This window comes from Meriones unguiculatus, chromosome 5 (assembly GCF_030254825.1).
Source record: "Meriones unguiculatus strain TT.TT164.6M chromosome 5, Bangor_MerUng_6.1, whole genome shotgun sequence".
Taxonomy (NCBI): domain Eukaryota; kingdom Metazoa; phylum Chordata; class Mammalia; order Rodentia; family Muridae; genus Meriones; species Meriones unguiculatus.
The window spans coordinates 8,057,380-8,073,074 of NC_083353.1; the positions used below are offsets into that span (position 1 = coordinate 8,057,380).

At 44.1% G+C, this 15,695-nt stretch overlaps 2 protein-coding genes across 5 annotated transcripts in view; one reads left to right on the forward strand and one right to left on the reverse strand.

The window, feature by feature from the left end:
- Window positions 1-15,695, forward strand: part of Ctnna2 (catenin alpha 2) — a 1,157,068-nt gene that overhangs the window by 760,846 nt on the left and 380,527 nt on the right. The gene's annotated exons all lie outside the window — the stretch shown is intronic.
- On the reverse strand, window positions 5,475-8,502 carry Lrrtm1 (leucine rich repeat transmembrane neuronal 1). Of its 3 annotated transcripts, none has more exons than XM_021659412.2 (2): window positions 7,768-8,502; window positions 5,475-7,479 (listed from the first exon to the last, which is right to left on the reverse strand). In XM_021659412.2, exon 2 carries the CDS (start codon window positions 7,418-7,420, stop codon window positions 5,852-5,854), a length of 1,569 nt encoding a protein of 522 aa, XP_021515087.1. In that variant the 5' UTR covers window positions 7,421-7,479; window positions 7,768-8,502; the 3' UTR covers window positions 5,475-5,851. The 3 variants fall into 3 exon arrangements, with proteins under 3 accessions (XP_021515087.1, XP_021515088.1, XP_060239499.1); XM_021659413.2 differs by having other exon boundaries at window positions 7,764-8,502; XM_060383516.1 differs by lacking the exon at window positions 7,768-8,502 and adding an exon at window positions 7,603-7,723.

Sequence of the window (15,695 nt, forward strand, 5' to 3'; positions counted from 1 at the left end):
TAGCAAAAACACATAGATAGTAATGTGGTCACCAAGTAAGAAATGTGAGGGCCTCCCTTGCAGTAACAGATGGAAGCCCAGGCCTAAGCCTCTGTAAGTTCAACCTACTGGTAAGAAACTAGACTGGGTAATTACTGTGCATCTCTTCTCTGGATATCTTCTGGATGTCTCTTCTGGTGACAGACAGGGTTTCACACCTTTCATCTACTAGTGGCCAGACCTAAAAGTTCATAGCCAAAATTTCTGTATTTGATCATCACATCCATGGCATTCAATAAGAAAGTGCATAGCATTCAACCAGGATATATTGGTAAGTAAACTCTCTGTACAGTCTAGGCTCTTTGGTGGGTATAAGAGTAGAGAAGACAATTGTCCAAGGAAAAACAATCCATGTAATTTAAAAGGCCACCAGCACGGACACCAACACTCCTCACTAGGTCAGACCCTTTTGTGTTTTGTACAATATTCTCAACCTCTGTAAGCCTCAGGTTCCTCTTGTGCAGATAAGGTTGCCTGCACATTGCATATTAAGAGCCTGGAAAAGGCACCCATGCCAAGAAAACACTCAGCAAATCCTTTTTCTTCTTCTCTTTTGCTTCTCTATTTTAAACATTAAGGATCTATCTGCCAGGAGTTACAGACACATGTACACACACACACACACACACATACACCAAAGAAACAAACACAAAAAGAAAACTAATGTATATCTAGGAGATGGCTATGGTTCCTAGTTAAAAATAAGGATTTTATTTACTGAATTCACAAACAAGAGCTTCTTCTTTTTTTTTTTTTTAATTTTAAAGGGAGTATATTCTCTAATCCTGAAGTGGAAAATGCTTTCAAAAGAATGAAATGTCATTTCTGGCTCTAACCACTGAGACTCAGGTGTATACTTTCCCGTGGCAAGAGGATGCTCAGGCTATAAAGCTTGGACCAGCTCGTGGACAGTGTTTAACCATGTCAATCCTATGTACTTTATTTGTGGCTGATTATATCACATTTACCCAAGGAAAAACTTGTCAAAAAAGAGAGTAATTCACTCAGAAAGGCAAATGGGATGGACATAGGAAAAGGAAGAAAACAGGGAGCAGGACAGGAGCCTACGACAGAGGGTACCTGAAAGAATCTACCCAGCAGGGTATCAAAGCAGATGCTCAGACTCATAGCCAAACTTTAGGCAGAGTGCAGGGAATCATATGAAAGAAGGGGGAGATTGAAAGACCTGGAGGGGCTAGGAGTTCTACAAGAAGAGCAACAGAACCAAATATCTGGTTTCAGGGGTCTTTTCTGAGACTGATACTCCAACCCAGGACCTTGCGTGGAGATAACTTAGAATCCCTGCACAGATGTTGCCCATGGCAGCTCAGTGTCCAAGTGGGTACCCTAGTAAAAGGAACAGGGACTGTCTCTGACATGAACTCAGTGGCTGGCTCTTTGATTACCTCCCCCTGAGGGGGATCAGCCTTACCAGGCCACAGAAGAAGACAATGCAGCCAGCCCTGATGAGACCTGATAGACTAGGGTCAGAGGGAATAGGAGGAGGACCTCCCCTATCAGTGGACTTGGATAGGGGCAGGGAAGGAGATGAGGGAGGAAGGGTGGGATTGAGAGGGAATGACAGAGGAGGCTACAGCTGGAATACAAAGTGAATGAAATGTATTTAATAAAATAAATTTAAGAAGAAGAGAGTAATTAGTGGTAAACGGTAGTTGTGTAATACAGTCTAGTGTGTATGTTGGCTTGTATAAATGACTATATATGTACATGTGTGCTTCTGTAAGAGAAATGTATACATATATAAACATATACATATATGTACATACATCTAGATAGATAGATAGATAAAGAGGTCTATCCCTCAATCCTGTTCAATATATATTTGTAGAATATGTTTAATAATCATAGTCTAGCCTAATTTGCAGGGTTTGACAGTGCAATAATGGCCAGCTCAATCCAACTAACACAAGCACGAATCCAGTATGTTCTTGTCTTCACTGCAAAAAGGCCTGCTGATACTCACTCTTCAGACAGATACAAAATATTCTGGTCTTACCGAAAGGAAGCATCTTATGACTTTTATTTTAGCGAAGTCTATGATCCACTGCTGCCCAGTGTTACTAGGCCCTGCCAGATAGAATGGCACCAAAACTTGCTGACAAGTTGATTAATTCCAATCAGAAACACAACTAGCCCCAAAGCCCGCCAATGATCTGTGTGCAGTTGCTTAGGAAACAGGGGAGGAATAGCAAGTGGTGTTTGCCCTTCTAATTACTTACACATCTTCCTATCTCCTTAGCTGGTGCTATGTCACAGCAAATGTCTGCCTCTCTGAGAGCAAGGAGCAAAGGTAAAGCGCTCTCGCACACTGTGAAGCTTGCTTGGGAGAAAATACTTGCAAAATGCCTATCTGCTCCATCTCTTACTTTAATTATGATTTCTTCATGAGAGAAACTTTATAGTGTAAGGAATATGTGGTCTTTTGTGGAGCAAGTTGTCCCACTAGGCAGACTGAAGTCTAAGAGTCGGGAGCTGCCTCTCCTCTGTGCATAGGTCTAAGATGATTTCCATTTACCCACTTTTCTGGCACAACCTCATAATCTACTGGGGTATACCAGTATGAGAAAGTGCCATTTGTCATTTGAAAATACATTTTTTTTTCTGTATAAATATTTAAACAAACAAACAAAAAAACTCAGTACCTTTGCCGAACCTAATCAGTACTTGGAAAGTACTGAAAGGCAGGGTTAATCCATCACAATGCCCAGGATGAGGCAGAAATTGTGCCTTTAAACTCTTCAGAGAGAGAGCCTAAGATGATATTAGCATCCTCTCTGGGAAGAACAAACAGGGAGGAAGAAAGTACTACACCTTTAAGAATTAGATTCCCTAGTGTGTACAGTTTGCTAGGAGGGGTCACAGCAAGATTCCTGAAGCTTAGAGATTAACTAATTTGAGGACTGCAAGTATCACAAAACCTTAAGTCAAATTACCACTCTCCCTTAAGTTTGGCTTCTCTCTTCCTCTGCCCTTCTCAAAACCCAGAGGCCCTGAACCAGGCGCCCATGGGAGTGAGATCCCTGTGTGTGGGTACACTTGCTTCCCTGCTAATGCAAGCAGCAGAGCTTGGCTAGCCACGCATCAGCTTCACTGGAAGTCACTAATGTCTGATTTCTCTTTTCAAATATTCATTATTTGATTTACAGGGGCTTAAGGTATCCTAAATACTTGATGTTTTATCATGGGAATAATGGAGCAACAGAGAACAAAACATGACTATGCTCTTTCTCACAGCTATGTTGGAAAAAAAAAAAGAAATGGGAGGAGGGTTATCTTAGGATACAAATAAACTATAGATTCCAATGGATATATTTAGGGACAGAAGGACACTGGAGTTGTAATATCTGCCTCAAAGGTCTGCTTCTCGAAGCAAAATTCTTGTAAATACACCAACACTCCACGGCACTAAGAACAACATGTGGATCCCTGGAGTCTCCCTGTGAAGAGGTGACGTTAACAGCAACCCTACCGCAGTGGCCACAGTGCTGGAAGGAGGAAGGGAGGGAGGGAGGGAGGGAGGGAGGGAGGGAGGGAGGGAAGGAAGGAAGGAAGGAAGGAAGGAAGGAAGGAAGGAAGGAAGGAAGGAAGGAAGGAAGGAAAATATCAGTGCTCTTAGTAAGTTTCAATTGCCGATATAGGCACCTCCCCTCCTGCCCTCTCAGGGTTAATCTGTTTACAAAGGCAATTCAACATCATGCTGAGACTAAATCCCAAACCCCATCCCTTAAGTTATCAAACAAAACGCCTTTCTTCTACAACATTCACATTCTGAATGGGTGTTAAGAACATGATATTTACCAAAAAGTCCTATTATTATAGGCAAACTAAGGTGAAATTTCTTGTTCAGGTGTGAGCTGGTGTGTGTGTGTGTGTGTGTGTGTGTGTGTGTGTGTGTGAAGCTGTTTCCTAAGATTTACATGTTAAATATATTTGCAAAATGTTTCTTTTGAAGGAAACTTCCTTAAGCCACATTTTTGGGCAGATTAATTTCTACAGTGGTAGAAGATGAATAGACCACTAATCTTTAGCTTAAGTAAACCTTCTGCTAATATTATTGTGCATTTTTTAAAGTGGGGGGTTTTCTTCTTTAGGTTAGTAACTGGATGCAGATGAGGGATGGTGTTATGTCTTCACACACATCCCCCATCTTGTTACTGATTTTTGTACTTATCTCTTGAAAGGAAAGCAGGGATTAAAAAGATAAAAGCCGTGCTTTAGTATCAGTTAGGGGGGTGATGTGGGACTCGTTGGTCCAGTTGTTATCATCTGCTGTCCATGACAGTGTGTTCCAATCATATGTCTAATTATATTGTCAGGTGGTTAAAAAAAAAATACCAGCCATCAATACACTCCTCCCCTCTTGCCCTTCCCAGAACCATCCAACTGCCACTGCTCCCACCCCCTCACTCTTTAGTTCAATAAAAGAATACAGTGTCAATGGGGGAGCCCTGGAAGCCTCTGAGAGCTAAAAAGGGGCTGTCAGTCATTTCAACATTTTTTTAAAGGTAGGAGAACATACCACACCACATAAAAGGACCCTCTGAGATGAGGCAGCATTCCTGTTCTGGTTCAACAAATTATTCCCATATCAATATTATGCCAACACAAGGATAAAGAAGGATATCTCTCACCTCACCCCCAAGACTGCTGTACCAAGTCAGGAGCTGAATTTTTTCACCACAATTCATTATCCCAGGGGGATTCCTGAGTCAGAGTTTCCTCTCTCCCCACAGTACCTACTAAACTGAGGTTCCAGAAGCTTGTCTCAGAATTAGACACTGATATATTCTCTCTCTCTCTCTCTCTCTCTCTCTCTCTCTCTCTCTCTCTCTCTCTCTCTCTCTCTCTCCCTGAGGCTGAGAGGTTCTCTTTAACTTGGGAGGGTATGATAAAGGTCACAGAGTGCTACTCATTCTGCTGAGTAAAGGCATAGGAAAATTAAGATCAAAATATCAAATGGCATTCAATGGGGACATCTTAAGCTGATTTTAGAGGGGGGAATGTTTCGTGCTCACAGGACAAACTGTCAGGCGTTGCCTTTAAAAGGCCATTTGCAACAATCTTGCAAAGATCTCCAATCTCTGCCTTAGATGCTGAGAAACATGCCCAGTTTTCCCTCACCCATCACTTTAAAGTACTAGATGTCTTTGCCCACTCCTCTGACTAGAGTATGAAGGGTCTCGCTGACTTTATTTGGGCCAATTCACAGAGATAAATTACCCAGGACCATTACACTGATATGCTGTCTTCCCTTGCCCTTCTTATCCTCACATAGAGCCTGACTTTGCTCCATGATTTTTTGATATTTTTCCCACCTTCCAAGACCCCGCATCCAACTCACACCTGCATTCAAAGGAAACTCCAGCCACTGGTTCTCCGACAAAACACGTAGCAGTTCATTTAGGTTCCACAAGTCTGTAGAAACTGTAAATGCTATTTTATTTTAAACGTTTTAGTTTACAAAAAGAAAATCAATGATTGGTACCTTTTTTAACACTCTCAGATTCCTGAATATGGACAGATCTTCAAAGGGAGGAAGGAGTTCTCATATGAAATTTAAGACAGACTGTCCAGAAGATTATGGGGTGGGGCTTTTTGTTGTGTTTTATTTCGGGATTTTTGTTTTTGTTTTTAAGACACATAAAGCTAAAATGTCAAGTCTCTGGGAGAGATCCCCTTACAGTTTCAGTCAACACGTCAGAGCGCAGAGGAGACCCGTCCTGGTACCCGCTGGCCCGCCCGGCTGCCCAGGCGTATTTGGTAGTGCATGGGTTGAGAGCCACTGGGGCAATCACACCTCGCATTCCCTCGCGGGCTGCTGGTGACAGGTACACGAGCCATACTCGTTGATGATCACCAGGGCCCCCTCGATGTGGTTGGGTTTGTAATCAACATAGTATTCCTGGGCAGACATAGCAGCCATCTGATGCATGGTCTGTTTCTGCTTCTGCTTCCTGCGCTGCGTGACAAAGCACTGTCTGAGCTGCCTGAGGCTGGCTGGGAAACACTTCCAGGATACGTACAGTACGAGGACCACGATGAGGAAGGAGAAGATGAGGGCCATCGTGCCTGTGACCACTTTGTGGATCTGCACAGCGTTCTCGGCGTGCTCGCCGCCCGGAAGGGCCACGGTGATGGGCTCAAGCGTGCCATCGTGCAGCCCCTCCCCGCCGTCTACCAGAGTGGTGGCTGAGCTCTCAGGGGGCGCTAGGTCACTGCGGTTAGTGACGGCCGACAGGAGGTGGCCGCTGGTGGGCTCGGCTCCATCCTCGCACAGGTGGAAGGCATACACAGCATCCAAGACGTCCTCGCCCTGGGCGTACTCGGGGCTGGCGCACTGCAAGTTGGCATCATAGCGTCCCTGGAAGTTGCTGAGCCAGGACGCCAGGGCACACACGTTGCGCCCGCAGTCCCACAGGTTCCCGGCCAGAGTGATGCTCGTAAGGGACTTCCAGGAGTTGAGGATACGGGGCTCGATGTAGGTGAGGCGGTTGGAGTCTAGCTGCAGGGTCTGCAGGTACGGCACGGTCTCGAACACGTGGGGCTCCATGTATTCGATCTCGTTCCCAGACAAGTCCATTTTCTCCAAATTCCAAACCCAGTCCAGAGAGCTAACCACAATTGCCACCTTATTCCGCCGCAGGCAGAGCGAGTGCAGGGAGATGAGGCGCGGGAAATGGGCGAAGTTCACCTTGATCAAGTCATTATGCTCCAGGTGCAACTCCGTGAGCTTGAACAAGCCGGCGAAGGAGTTGCGCGCCAGACTCTTGAGCTGATTGTATCCAATGTCGAGAAACTTGAGGCTGCGGCAGTCCTGGAAGATGCGCACGGGCACGAACTGGATGGCATTGGCCCGCATGTGCAGCGTTGTGAGCTTCCGCAGCCCGTGGAAGAGATCCGGAGCTAGAGCCTGCAGCTTGTTGTAGGACAGGTCCACGCTGCGCAGGTTGGGCATGGGCCGAAAGGTGGTGTTGGCCAGTTCGGTGATCTGGTTGGAACTCAGCGTGAGTTCCTTAACTCGGCGCAGTTTCTGAAAGGCGTCCCCCTGCACCGAGCAGATGTGATTGTGATCCAAATACAGCCACGTGAGCTGCATTAACCCCGTGAACTGGCCGGCGCGAAGCTCCGAGAGGCTGTTGTAGCGCAGAGACAAGCCCAGCAGGCCGGACAGGTTGTGGGGCGCCTCGGTCAGGTTGAGCGCCTCGCAGTACAGCAGCCGCCCCTCGCACCGACACTGCCCCGGGCATCCGCTGGGGGCGGCGGGCAGCATCTGAAAGCAGGCCCCCAGCAGACACAAGACCACCCCCGAGGGCCTCCTCAGCAGCCAGTGTAGACAGAGGCCGAGTAGCAGGAAATCCATTAGCGAGAATCTTTCCAGAGAGACTGGAGAATGTCCATTGGAAGCGCTGGGTCAGAAATCTATATCATATTTTATTCCAAGGGAAAGGGGAGGGAGGGGGATGGGGGAAAAGGACAAAAAAAAAATCAGATCACTATAGAGAAATGCAGAAAGAACCCCCCTCCCCAGAGCCACACGTTCACCTCTAAGCATGCAGGAAGCCGGGCGGCATACAAAGTTCACAGCCACGGACAGATCAAAGCCGGGGTAATGCAGTCCATGTTAGATGCGGCAGCAAAGAAAAGGGAGAAAAAAAATTTTTTTTTTTTCTTCTGGAAAGAATTTAATTAAAAAAGTGTCTTACCCACCCTTTTCCAGCGAGTGACAACCTCCATTCAGCTGCTCCCTTTGTGTGTAGGCTAATTATATGCAGGGCGAGAGAAGACCCCTCTGTGTTTCCCGAGGCAGCCCTGCTCCTCGGCCGGAGGATCTGGCAGACGCACAATGTCTCACTTTGCTGCTGCGCTCCGGGGCTGCAGGGGCGGTCGGCGAGGCAGGGAGGCGACTTCTAGGACCCGCAAGTTTCCCAACTACGTGCCGGGAGCCCGGGCTTCTCGCTTTCCTGCCTCGGTCCCCCTTTTTTTCCCTCTGCAGTTGAGGCTGTGACGTGGCTGGGGGGGTGAGAGAAAAAATCAACTCCAAACTCGGGGCTCGAGGCTCCCCAGGACTCGACAGTCTGGAGACTGTCATCGGCAATGACCGCCGCGGATCGCAGCCACCTTGGAGTCCCGGCTGGAGAAGCCCTGCCGTTCGTGTCCCGGGCAGCTGCGGAACCCCGGCCGGCTCATGCTTGGCGGAGCGCAGAGCAGCGCCCGGCTGCTTCCCTCCTCCGAGGAGTGTGCGCGAGCCTGCACCGGCACCGACTGCTCACTGAGTGTCGTAAGCTGCTCGCGATCGTGCGTCTTCTCCCAGCACCTCCAGCACCGGCAGACTGAAAAGGGGTGGGCAGAAAACCAACATTAAAAAAAAAAAAAAAAAAAAAACCAAGCCGCTAAAGTAATGTATGTTCTTTGATGAAATGAAAAAAAAACACTCTCAGCTTTTTGGGGGGTCTATATTTGAGGGAGGGGGAATAAAAGAGGTGGTGGGGTAAAAAAAAATCATCAATGACAAGATAAATCCAAATGAGGGACTGACATATTCGGTCCCCCTCCCCCAGCTAACCTTTCTCTGGGGATATATTCCCCCCTTTTAAACTGCCTACAAGTAACAGATACGTAGGACTTTGTAGAGCAATCAACATTTGGTTCTTTGCTTTCCAAAAGCAACTTGAGAGGAGATACAAGAAGGCAATGAGATTTAGGGTTTGGCTCTGATTCTCTCTCTCTCTCTCTCTCTCTCTCTCTCTCTCTCTCTCTCTCTCTCTCTCGGTGTGTGTGTGTGTGTGTGTGTGTGTGTGTCCTCTTCTCTCCTTTCCTCCCCTCTCCTCTCCATTCGCTAAGGTTAACACTAGCCTTCTACATTGAGCTGGCCATTTTCAGGGTTTGCTGAGGAAATGTTTTCCAAGCTCATAGTCTGCTAGAGAAGTCATCTGAGTCCTGCTGGTGAGAGAGGGTGGCAGTATGGCAGATTCCGTCTATGTGCAGAGAGACTGCTGAAGAGCCCACTGGGATTTGCCCAGTCTACACCCTGTAAAAGGAACACACTGCCTGCAAGGGTAAAGATGCTGTTGTATGACATGGGCGAGGCTAACACTGACATGTGCTGTTCATGGTAATTATTTCTAACCCCTGGAGAATGTACTAGAAAATGTGTAGAGAAGAGGCATTTTAAGGAATAAAGAAGTCCTTTTCTCATCCACTCATCTCTAATTCAGTTTTGCGACTGTACAGAATAATGCTGCTCTTCTTCTGAATGCCAGGGAAAGTCCCTGCAGGGTTTTCTACCTTCAACCCTTCACAGACAGGAGGCCATACAATGAATAAGTAATCCTCCAGTTACAACTATCTATAACAGCTCCACCTTATTGTCACAGACCTGTTTTTAAACAGGCCATCTGTTTAAAAAATCCTCAAAGATGGCTAAGTAAGCCAGTATCAGGAGGAGTCATGGGTAAGGTGTATTAATGTCCTTACAGCCCTATCATTTCTGCCTCTAAAGAACTTCAAATAAGTGGGTATTATCTGTCACTATTACTTTGGTAGGAATGATGATGGGTGTCTTGGGCTATCTCCCAAGTTTAGTAGACTGGTCAAGCCACTAGACTTATCCTTAACAAGAAAGTTGAAAAGACCAGCTGGTAGAATTAAGGTCATCAAAGTCAGGTGGCACTTTTCAGGAAAAGTCATATGAATGGGGGTATGAATCATTCCATTCTGTATTCTTCTGAGCTCTGTCTTGGTCATTCATGCCCAAAATGCATCATATAATTGAAAAGAAAACACATCTGAAGTGTCCTAGACATCACATGCTGCCTTAGGAGCTATAGGAGACATGAGAAAATCAACCCTATCCATTTTGCACATGAGAAAACTGAGGCCAGAGACAGCTGGGGATTATTCAAGGTCATGCATCTCCTCACAGACACAAACAGATCTTTAGTGTTCCTGCTCAGAGCCGCGCTCTTCCTTTGCCAGTCTGGATGGTCACCTGTCCTCACGTTGCCTCCAAACTAGCTCTACACTGGGCACTTGGCACTTTTGAGTTGCTGCAGAACACTTTAACAGACAGAGAAACAATTTCATCATCAAGTGGTTTCACCCCTTGCCAAAACAATTATTCCTGACAGCATGCCGACTGATTGAGCCATAAACTCTAAAGGGTTGGAAGAGCAAGGCTGGGCAGGCTCAGGCAGGGGTAAACAGTGGCCAGCCATTCAGCAAGAGCTGTGAGCATAAGGCACCCAATCCCCATGGCTGCTAGGAAGAAAATCCTTATAATGCATGCAGATTGGCAGAAGGACGAGAGAGGCTGCCAAATGGGCAAGAAGAGGTCCTACTTTGGATGTCACTTGATTTGTAGAGCTGGTACAGAGAGGCAGAGAAGAGTTGAGTGTTGGCAAAAAGAAAGAGAATAAAATTAAATGCACTGCGTTTATATGTGAGTTTTCTTCTAAGTATGCCACTCAAAGTGTACAAGACGCTTCTAGGCTTCTAAGCTGCAATTAAGATATATCTATATGTGTATCTATATATACATACATATATATATACGTGTGTATATATATATTCGTGTTATTATCCTGCAAATACTTTTGTCTGCATGGTATCTTTAAGCCCTTCTCACCTTTAATGTGGCAAGTTGCATCTTTTCTATCCTCTTAAATCCCTTGGCAGAGCTGTATACATTAACAGATTGAAATGAGCTTTATTGAAATTTAGCTATTCTAAGTCTTCTGAGTTGCAGAATTCCAATTTATTATGTATTTAAAGCATACCAGAACTGATTAAATCAATGCAAATTAGGTTAAATAAGAACAACATGAATCAAGTGTTTCAGCAAAGTTGAGTTGAGAAATGACAACTTTTGAGTCACCACAGCAAGTTGATATGGCTGTTTTTCACAAATTTTCATTTCATGCTTCTAAGTGCCCAGGATGCTGAAATGGGGGAGAAATATGCCTACTTTCAGTTATTTTTCTTTCTTTTCCCTTTGCATGTCTATCGAGAAATCTTCATCTATCAAGTAGTAATGTTCTTGATCATGCTTTTCTCTGGGCTTACCATAGATTTGTATTGTCCTATGTCTTCTTCATTGTTGGATAGCTGAAGAGCAGTTTTCTGGATGCCTTTAAAGCCCTGATGATGGTCAGAATATTTGTGTACGGTAGGAGAGTGAGTCCATCTCACTGAAGTAATGTGAAGTGATAGAAGCTGGGTATTCAGAAAGGCTATAACCTGAAAACAGCATGCCAATATGTGGTCGGGAGTGGAGGCCTGGCTCCCTAGTCTGATGTCAGAAAAGGCAAGTATTTAAAACATGGTATTAGCAGAGTAGAAGGAAGTCTTTGGCTTGCAGTGTATAATTATGATTGCCGAAGCAAATCTCGAACCTAAGAGAGGTAGAAGAGAGACAAGTTGGTGCAGTTAGAGAAGCTAGAAGTATAGTCTGTAGAAGAGCTAGTTGGTTATTCCTTCTCTCCTCAACCTTATAAAGTAAACCTTACCTAAAAGACCCTCTCATGTTTTCTTGGTACTCCACATTGTGATGTAGGATTGAGGAAGTCATGTAACTATTACTGCCATCCATTTCAGCTAAACTGAAGCTCACCTCCAATTTGTTCATTTCGGCCAGAAGTGTCTAGGAATGAAGAGATACAAGTAAAAAGAATCTGAAATGGGGCTGGAGACTGGGTGAGATGCTTAGATGCAAGCTTGAAGACCTGAGTTCAGATTCCCAGCACTCATGTAATAGTCAGACTTTGGTCATGTGTACTGTAATCCTATCACAGGCACTGGAAACACAAGGATCCAGAAGGCTGGCTAGCCAGGTAGTCTAGATCAAACAGTGAAGCTCAGGGAGAGACCCTGTCTTAAAGAATAAGAAAGAGAAGTAATTGGGTAATATATCTCAATATAAACCTCTGGCCTATCCGTACACTAGTTTTAGTGAGCATACACACACACATTTATGAAATTAACCGTGTTATGTTGTCTTTTGTTCAACAGCCATTGTCAGTATTCAAGGAAAGAGAAAGTCAAGTAACAATTTTAATGTTCTGTCATTGCTGGTACCAGCCTGGACCTTGATCTTTATGCTGTTGTCTTTAATTTTCAGTAGCAGTGAACCATGGCTTTTCTTTAAAAGGAAACACTTAGAGGAACTGGGGGAGGATGGGAGTCACAGTTTCCAAAGGAGAGAATTAACCTTTTTGTTCCTCTGGGCACATACCACACAGATGGCACTTTATGTGGAGTGCCACCACAGATGCCCGTGGAACCCAGAGGTGATGCCGGTGGAACCTCAGACTTCTCTCAGGAGGTCTAGTTAGGAGAAACAAATTAGAAAGGGGAAGTCCCTTCTGATCAAGCAACATGCCCCTCTTGAAAGAAGGCAGCAATACAAGTAATGAGAAGAAAGTCCCTGTCATGCTCGATGAATGACAGAATAATAGTGATAAACTAAGTACATATGAGTGCCCTGTTCCCCTGGGCCTATTTACAGGTCATTTCTGTGATAACTTATGCAATTGGTCTAGGCATGCCAGGTGGACCTTTTTTTTATGCTCTATCTGGATGACTTTTATCCTAACCCTTCCCATGAAGGCCAAATGTCTAGGATTACTTAACTGACCTCATCCTACCCTATCCCATATGAAGTCATTTCTCATTCTTATCCACTCTATTGTTTACTTTTACAGATTTCTAAGTCCTATTCATTTTATATGAGTGGGGCAATCATTTCTAACTTGACTATTTTAGAACTTCAAGGGTTGTTGAGCATCTTGAAGTCGAGACTAAAAATGACTCAGGATTCCTGCTCTGTTATTTCTGTTGCTGTTGTTCATTTGACTTTTGTTTTGTTTTGTTTGTTGAGATAAGTTTTCCATTTGTAACCATGCTGAACTTGAACTTCTTCTTTTTTTTTTTTTTTTTTTTTGAACTGAACTTGAACTTCTTATGTAGCCCAGGATAGCCTAAAACTTGCGACCTGTTTGTTATACCTCCTAGTGATGGGATTATAGGCTTGACACCATGCCTCACTTATTTTTATTAGTGTGACTCTATACATGCCACTCCCATTGTCAAATAGGTCAAAGCATGGCCACCTGCAAGTGTACTTGTGAGAGTTTAGTGAAATCACTCATGTTAAAGTTTCGTGATTCAAAGCAATAAGCTGGAACAGGCAACCTCAGGTCTAGTTAGAAATGTGGAATCTTGGGACTCTCCTGACTCCCTGCACTTATCCATAAGACCTGAACAATTCAATAAATTCATTATACAGTAAGCAGTCCTGAGAATGTAGCTCGGTTAGTAGATTGCTCTGTGTGTGTAGAGTTTGGTGGTAGAGTTTGGTCAAAAAGAGCAAACTGGCTCAACTGCATTTTGTCTGGCTACTAGGTTTTAAGACCAGGAAGTGTGGGGCCTATCACTTCTTCCAGCACATAGGAGGTTGGGTTGTACTGTCATATATGGAAGACATTGAGCATTCCTGGGGCTTTCGGCTGGTTTTATCTTTAGCTTTCATCTTTAAGGGATGATGGTGTTACGACATCTGACATAAGACTTTGACTCCATGGTGACAGATCTAAGGGGCAGCGCTCTATCTTGTCTCTCCAGCCCTCCAATCACAGAAGGAATGGGACAACAGGGATATATGAGGGCAGGATGGGTGGAAGTGCTTTAAAGCTGTCTTTTCATAAAAAAGAAAGAAAGAAAGAAAGAAATCTATGACATTACTAAAGTCTGCTAATGTTGGTCAGTATTTTTAGCACTATCCAATGCTGTTATGCCATGTGTATAACACTAATGGAGATGTTTATAGGAAAAAACTAAAAAATAGAGAATGAAAACTAAAAAATTGATAAGGACAATTAAAGCAATTATAACCATCAACCCAGAGATAAACTATGGAGTCTGGGAGATGCATTGTCTTTAAATTTGTCTCCTTGTGTTGAGTGCTTAGGTTGTTATTCTTCTCAAGGCCTTGCGAAGTACGCGGTGATAAATCTGGTCACATGTTTAGTCCTTGCACACTATATGACCTCACACTTCATTCTAGAGGTAGAATCTGTGTTCAAAGGGTAAGGGCTTTTGGAAACATCTTCAGTGTGTGCTTCAAATTATCCTTCTAAAAGGTTGTGCATGTTTTATCCTCAACAGCCTTCTCTGCTTTCTCATCTCACTGGGAGTCAATCCTCTGCACACTGCACTTTAAAACTCACCCTGGCCCGTCTCCATCTAGCGGGGCAGTAACTAAACACTCTGCCTCTGTGTTCATGACTCCTGGAAACTGTCCTTTCTGACTCCCAGCTTTTCATTCAGTGTTGGGAAAGGAAGTCTCACTGCAGAAAGAGGGTTGGATTTTGGGGAGCTTCCCTTCCTTCTGTTTGTCTTATCTTTTATTAACAAGGCAGCCACATTATTTTCAGAAACATATTGTGGACCAACAATGTGCAAGTCCAGTGATGAATGAAATGATAAGAGGGGACACTCATAATGTCTAAGTAAATAACGTTGCTTATGTCCAAATTTGAAGGCCTGAATTTGGTGACTGAAACCCATATGGTCTCTTTTTCTCCCTCTCCCATTTTCTCTCCCTCTCCGTTTCCCTCTTCCACTCTCCCCATACACATAAATAAATAAATAAATAAATAAATAAATAAATAAATGTAGAGCAAAACAAAACTCCTCAGGGACAAACATGATTTTCCCACCTTCCACGTGTACACATAAGAAACAAAATATGAGGGGTCCTATGCACATGTCATTAGGATTACCACACAATACTCTCCTAATGTGCTTGTATCTTTCTGGTGGACTTACTGGTTCACAGACAGTCTTGTTGACTTGAGTTTATTAATTGATTTGATTATTTATCTAACCAAAATCCTATGGAACCTGAAGTAAATATAGGAAACTCATTATATTATATTGAAAAATAGGCAACAATATTAACACAGGAAGGCCCAGACTTTTCCAGATGAATTCACAGAGGTTTATGCTAACTATACTTGGTTTCCTTTCACAGATCTACTTAGTATGGCGTTCCCTGCTCCCACCCGTTCCATGAGTCCTATTTGGAATTCCCGCACATTCAGATCAATTTCCCTCTTCCTGTAAAGTGCTCCCCATTCTCAAGGAGTACTTCTTAATCTTCCACTGAGAATACCTTTTAATTATTTATCAAAATATTTTTGCTGCCACTTTTATTTGTTTTTCTGATTAAATGGAGGGTCAGCTGAGAATATGTAGTAAGTTAAATATGGCCTCTGCCTTCAGTGCTCCTTGAACCTGACTGGAGCTGTGGAACAAAACCACATGGTTTATGCTACAACAGAGATATAAGCTATGGCTGTGGTTGGAGAGATTGCTCTAGCTAGTTGATCAAGGACACACAGAGAAACTCAAAGGGAAAAAAAGGGATCTGAGGAGATGGATTCATGGATAAATATGTGCTTCCTGTGCAATCTTAGTGACCTGGATTTGGATCATGAGAATCCATATAAAGGTCAGCCATAGTATTAAAAGCATCTTAAATGCCGATGTGTCCCTACAGGGAGATGAGAGGCAGAGACAAGCTGGAAAGGAAAAACACTTGAGAGTTGTCCTCTGACCTATATAGGTGCATTATCCTA

Coding starts and splice junctions, on each gene's coding strand:
- Lrrtm1 (XM_021659412.2), bottom strand. CDS start 7,420: ATGGATTTCCTGCTACTCGGCCTCTGTCTACACTGGCTGCTGAGGAGG.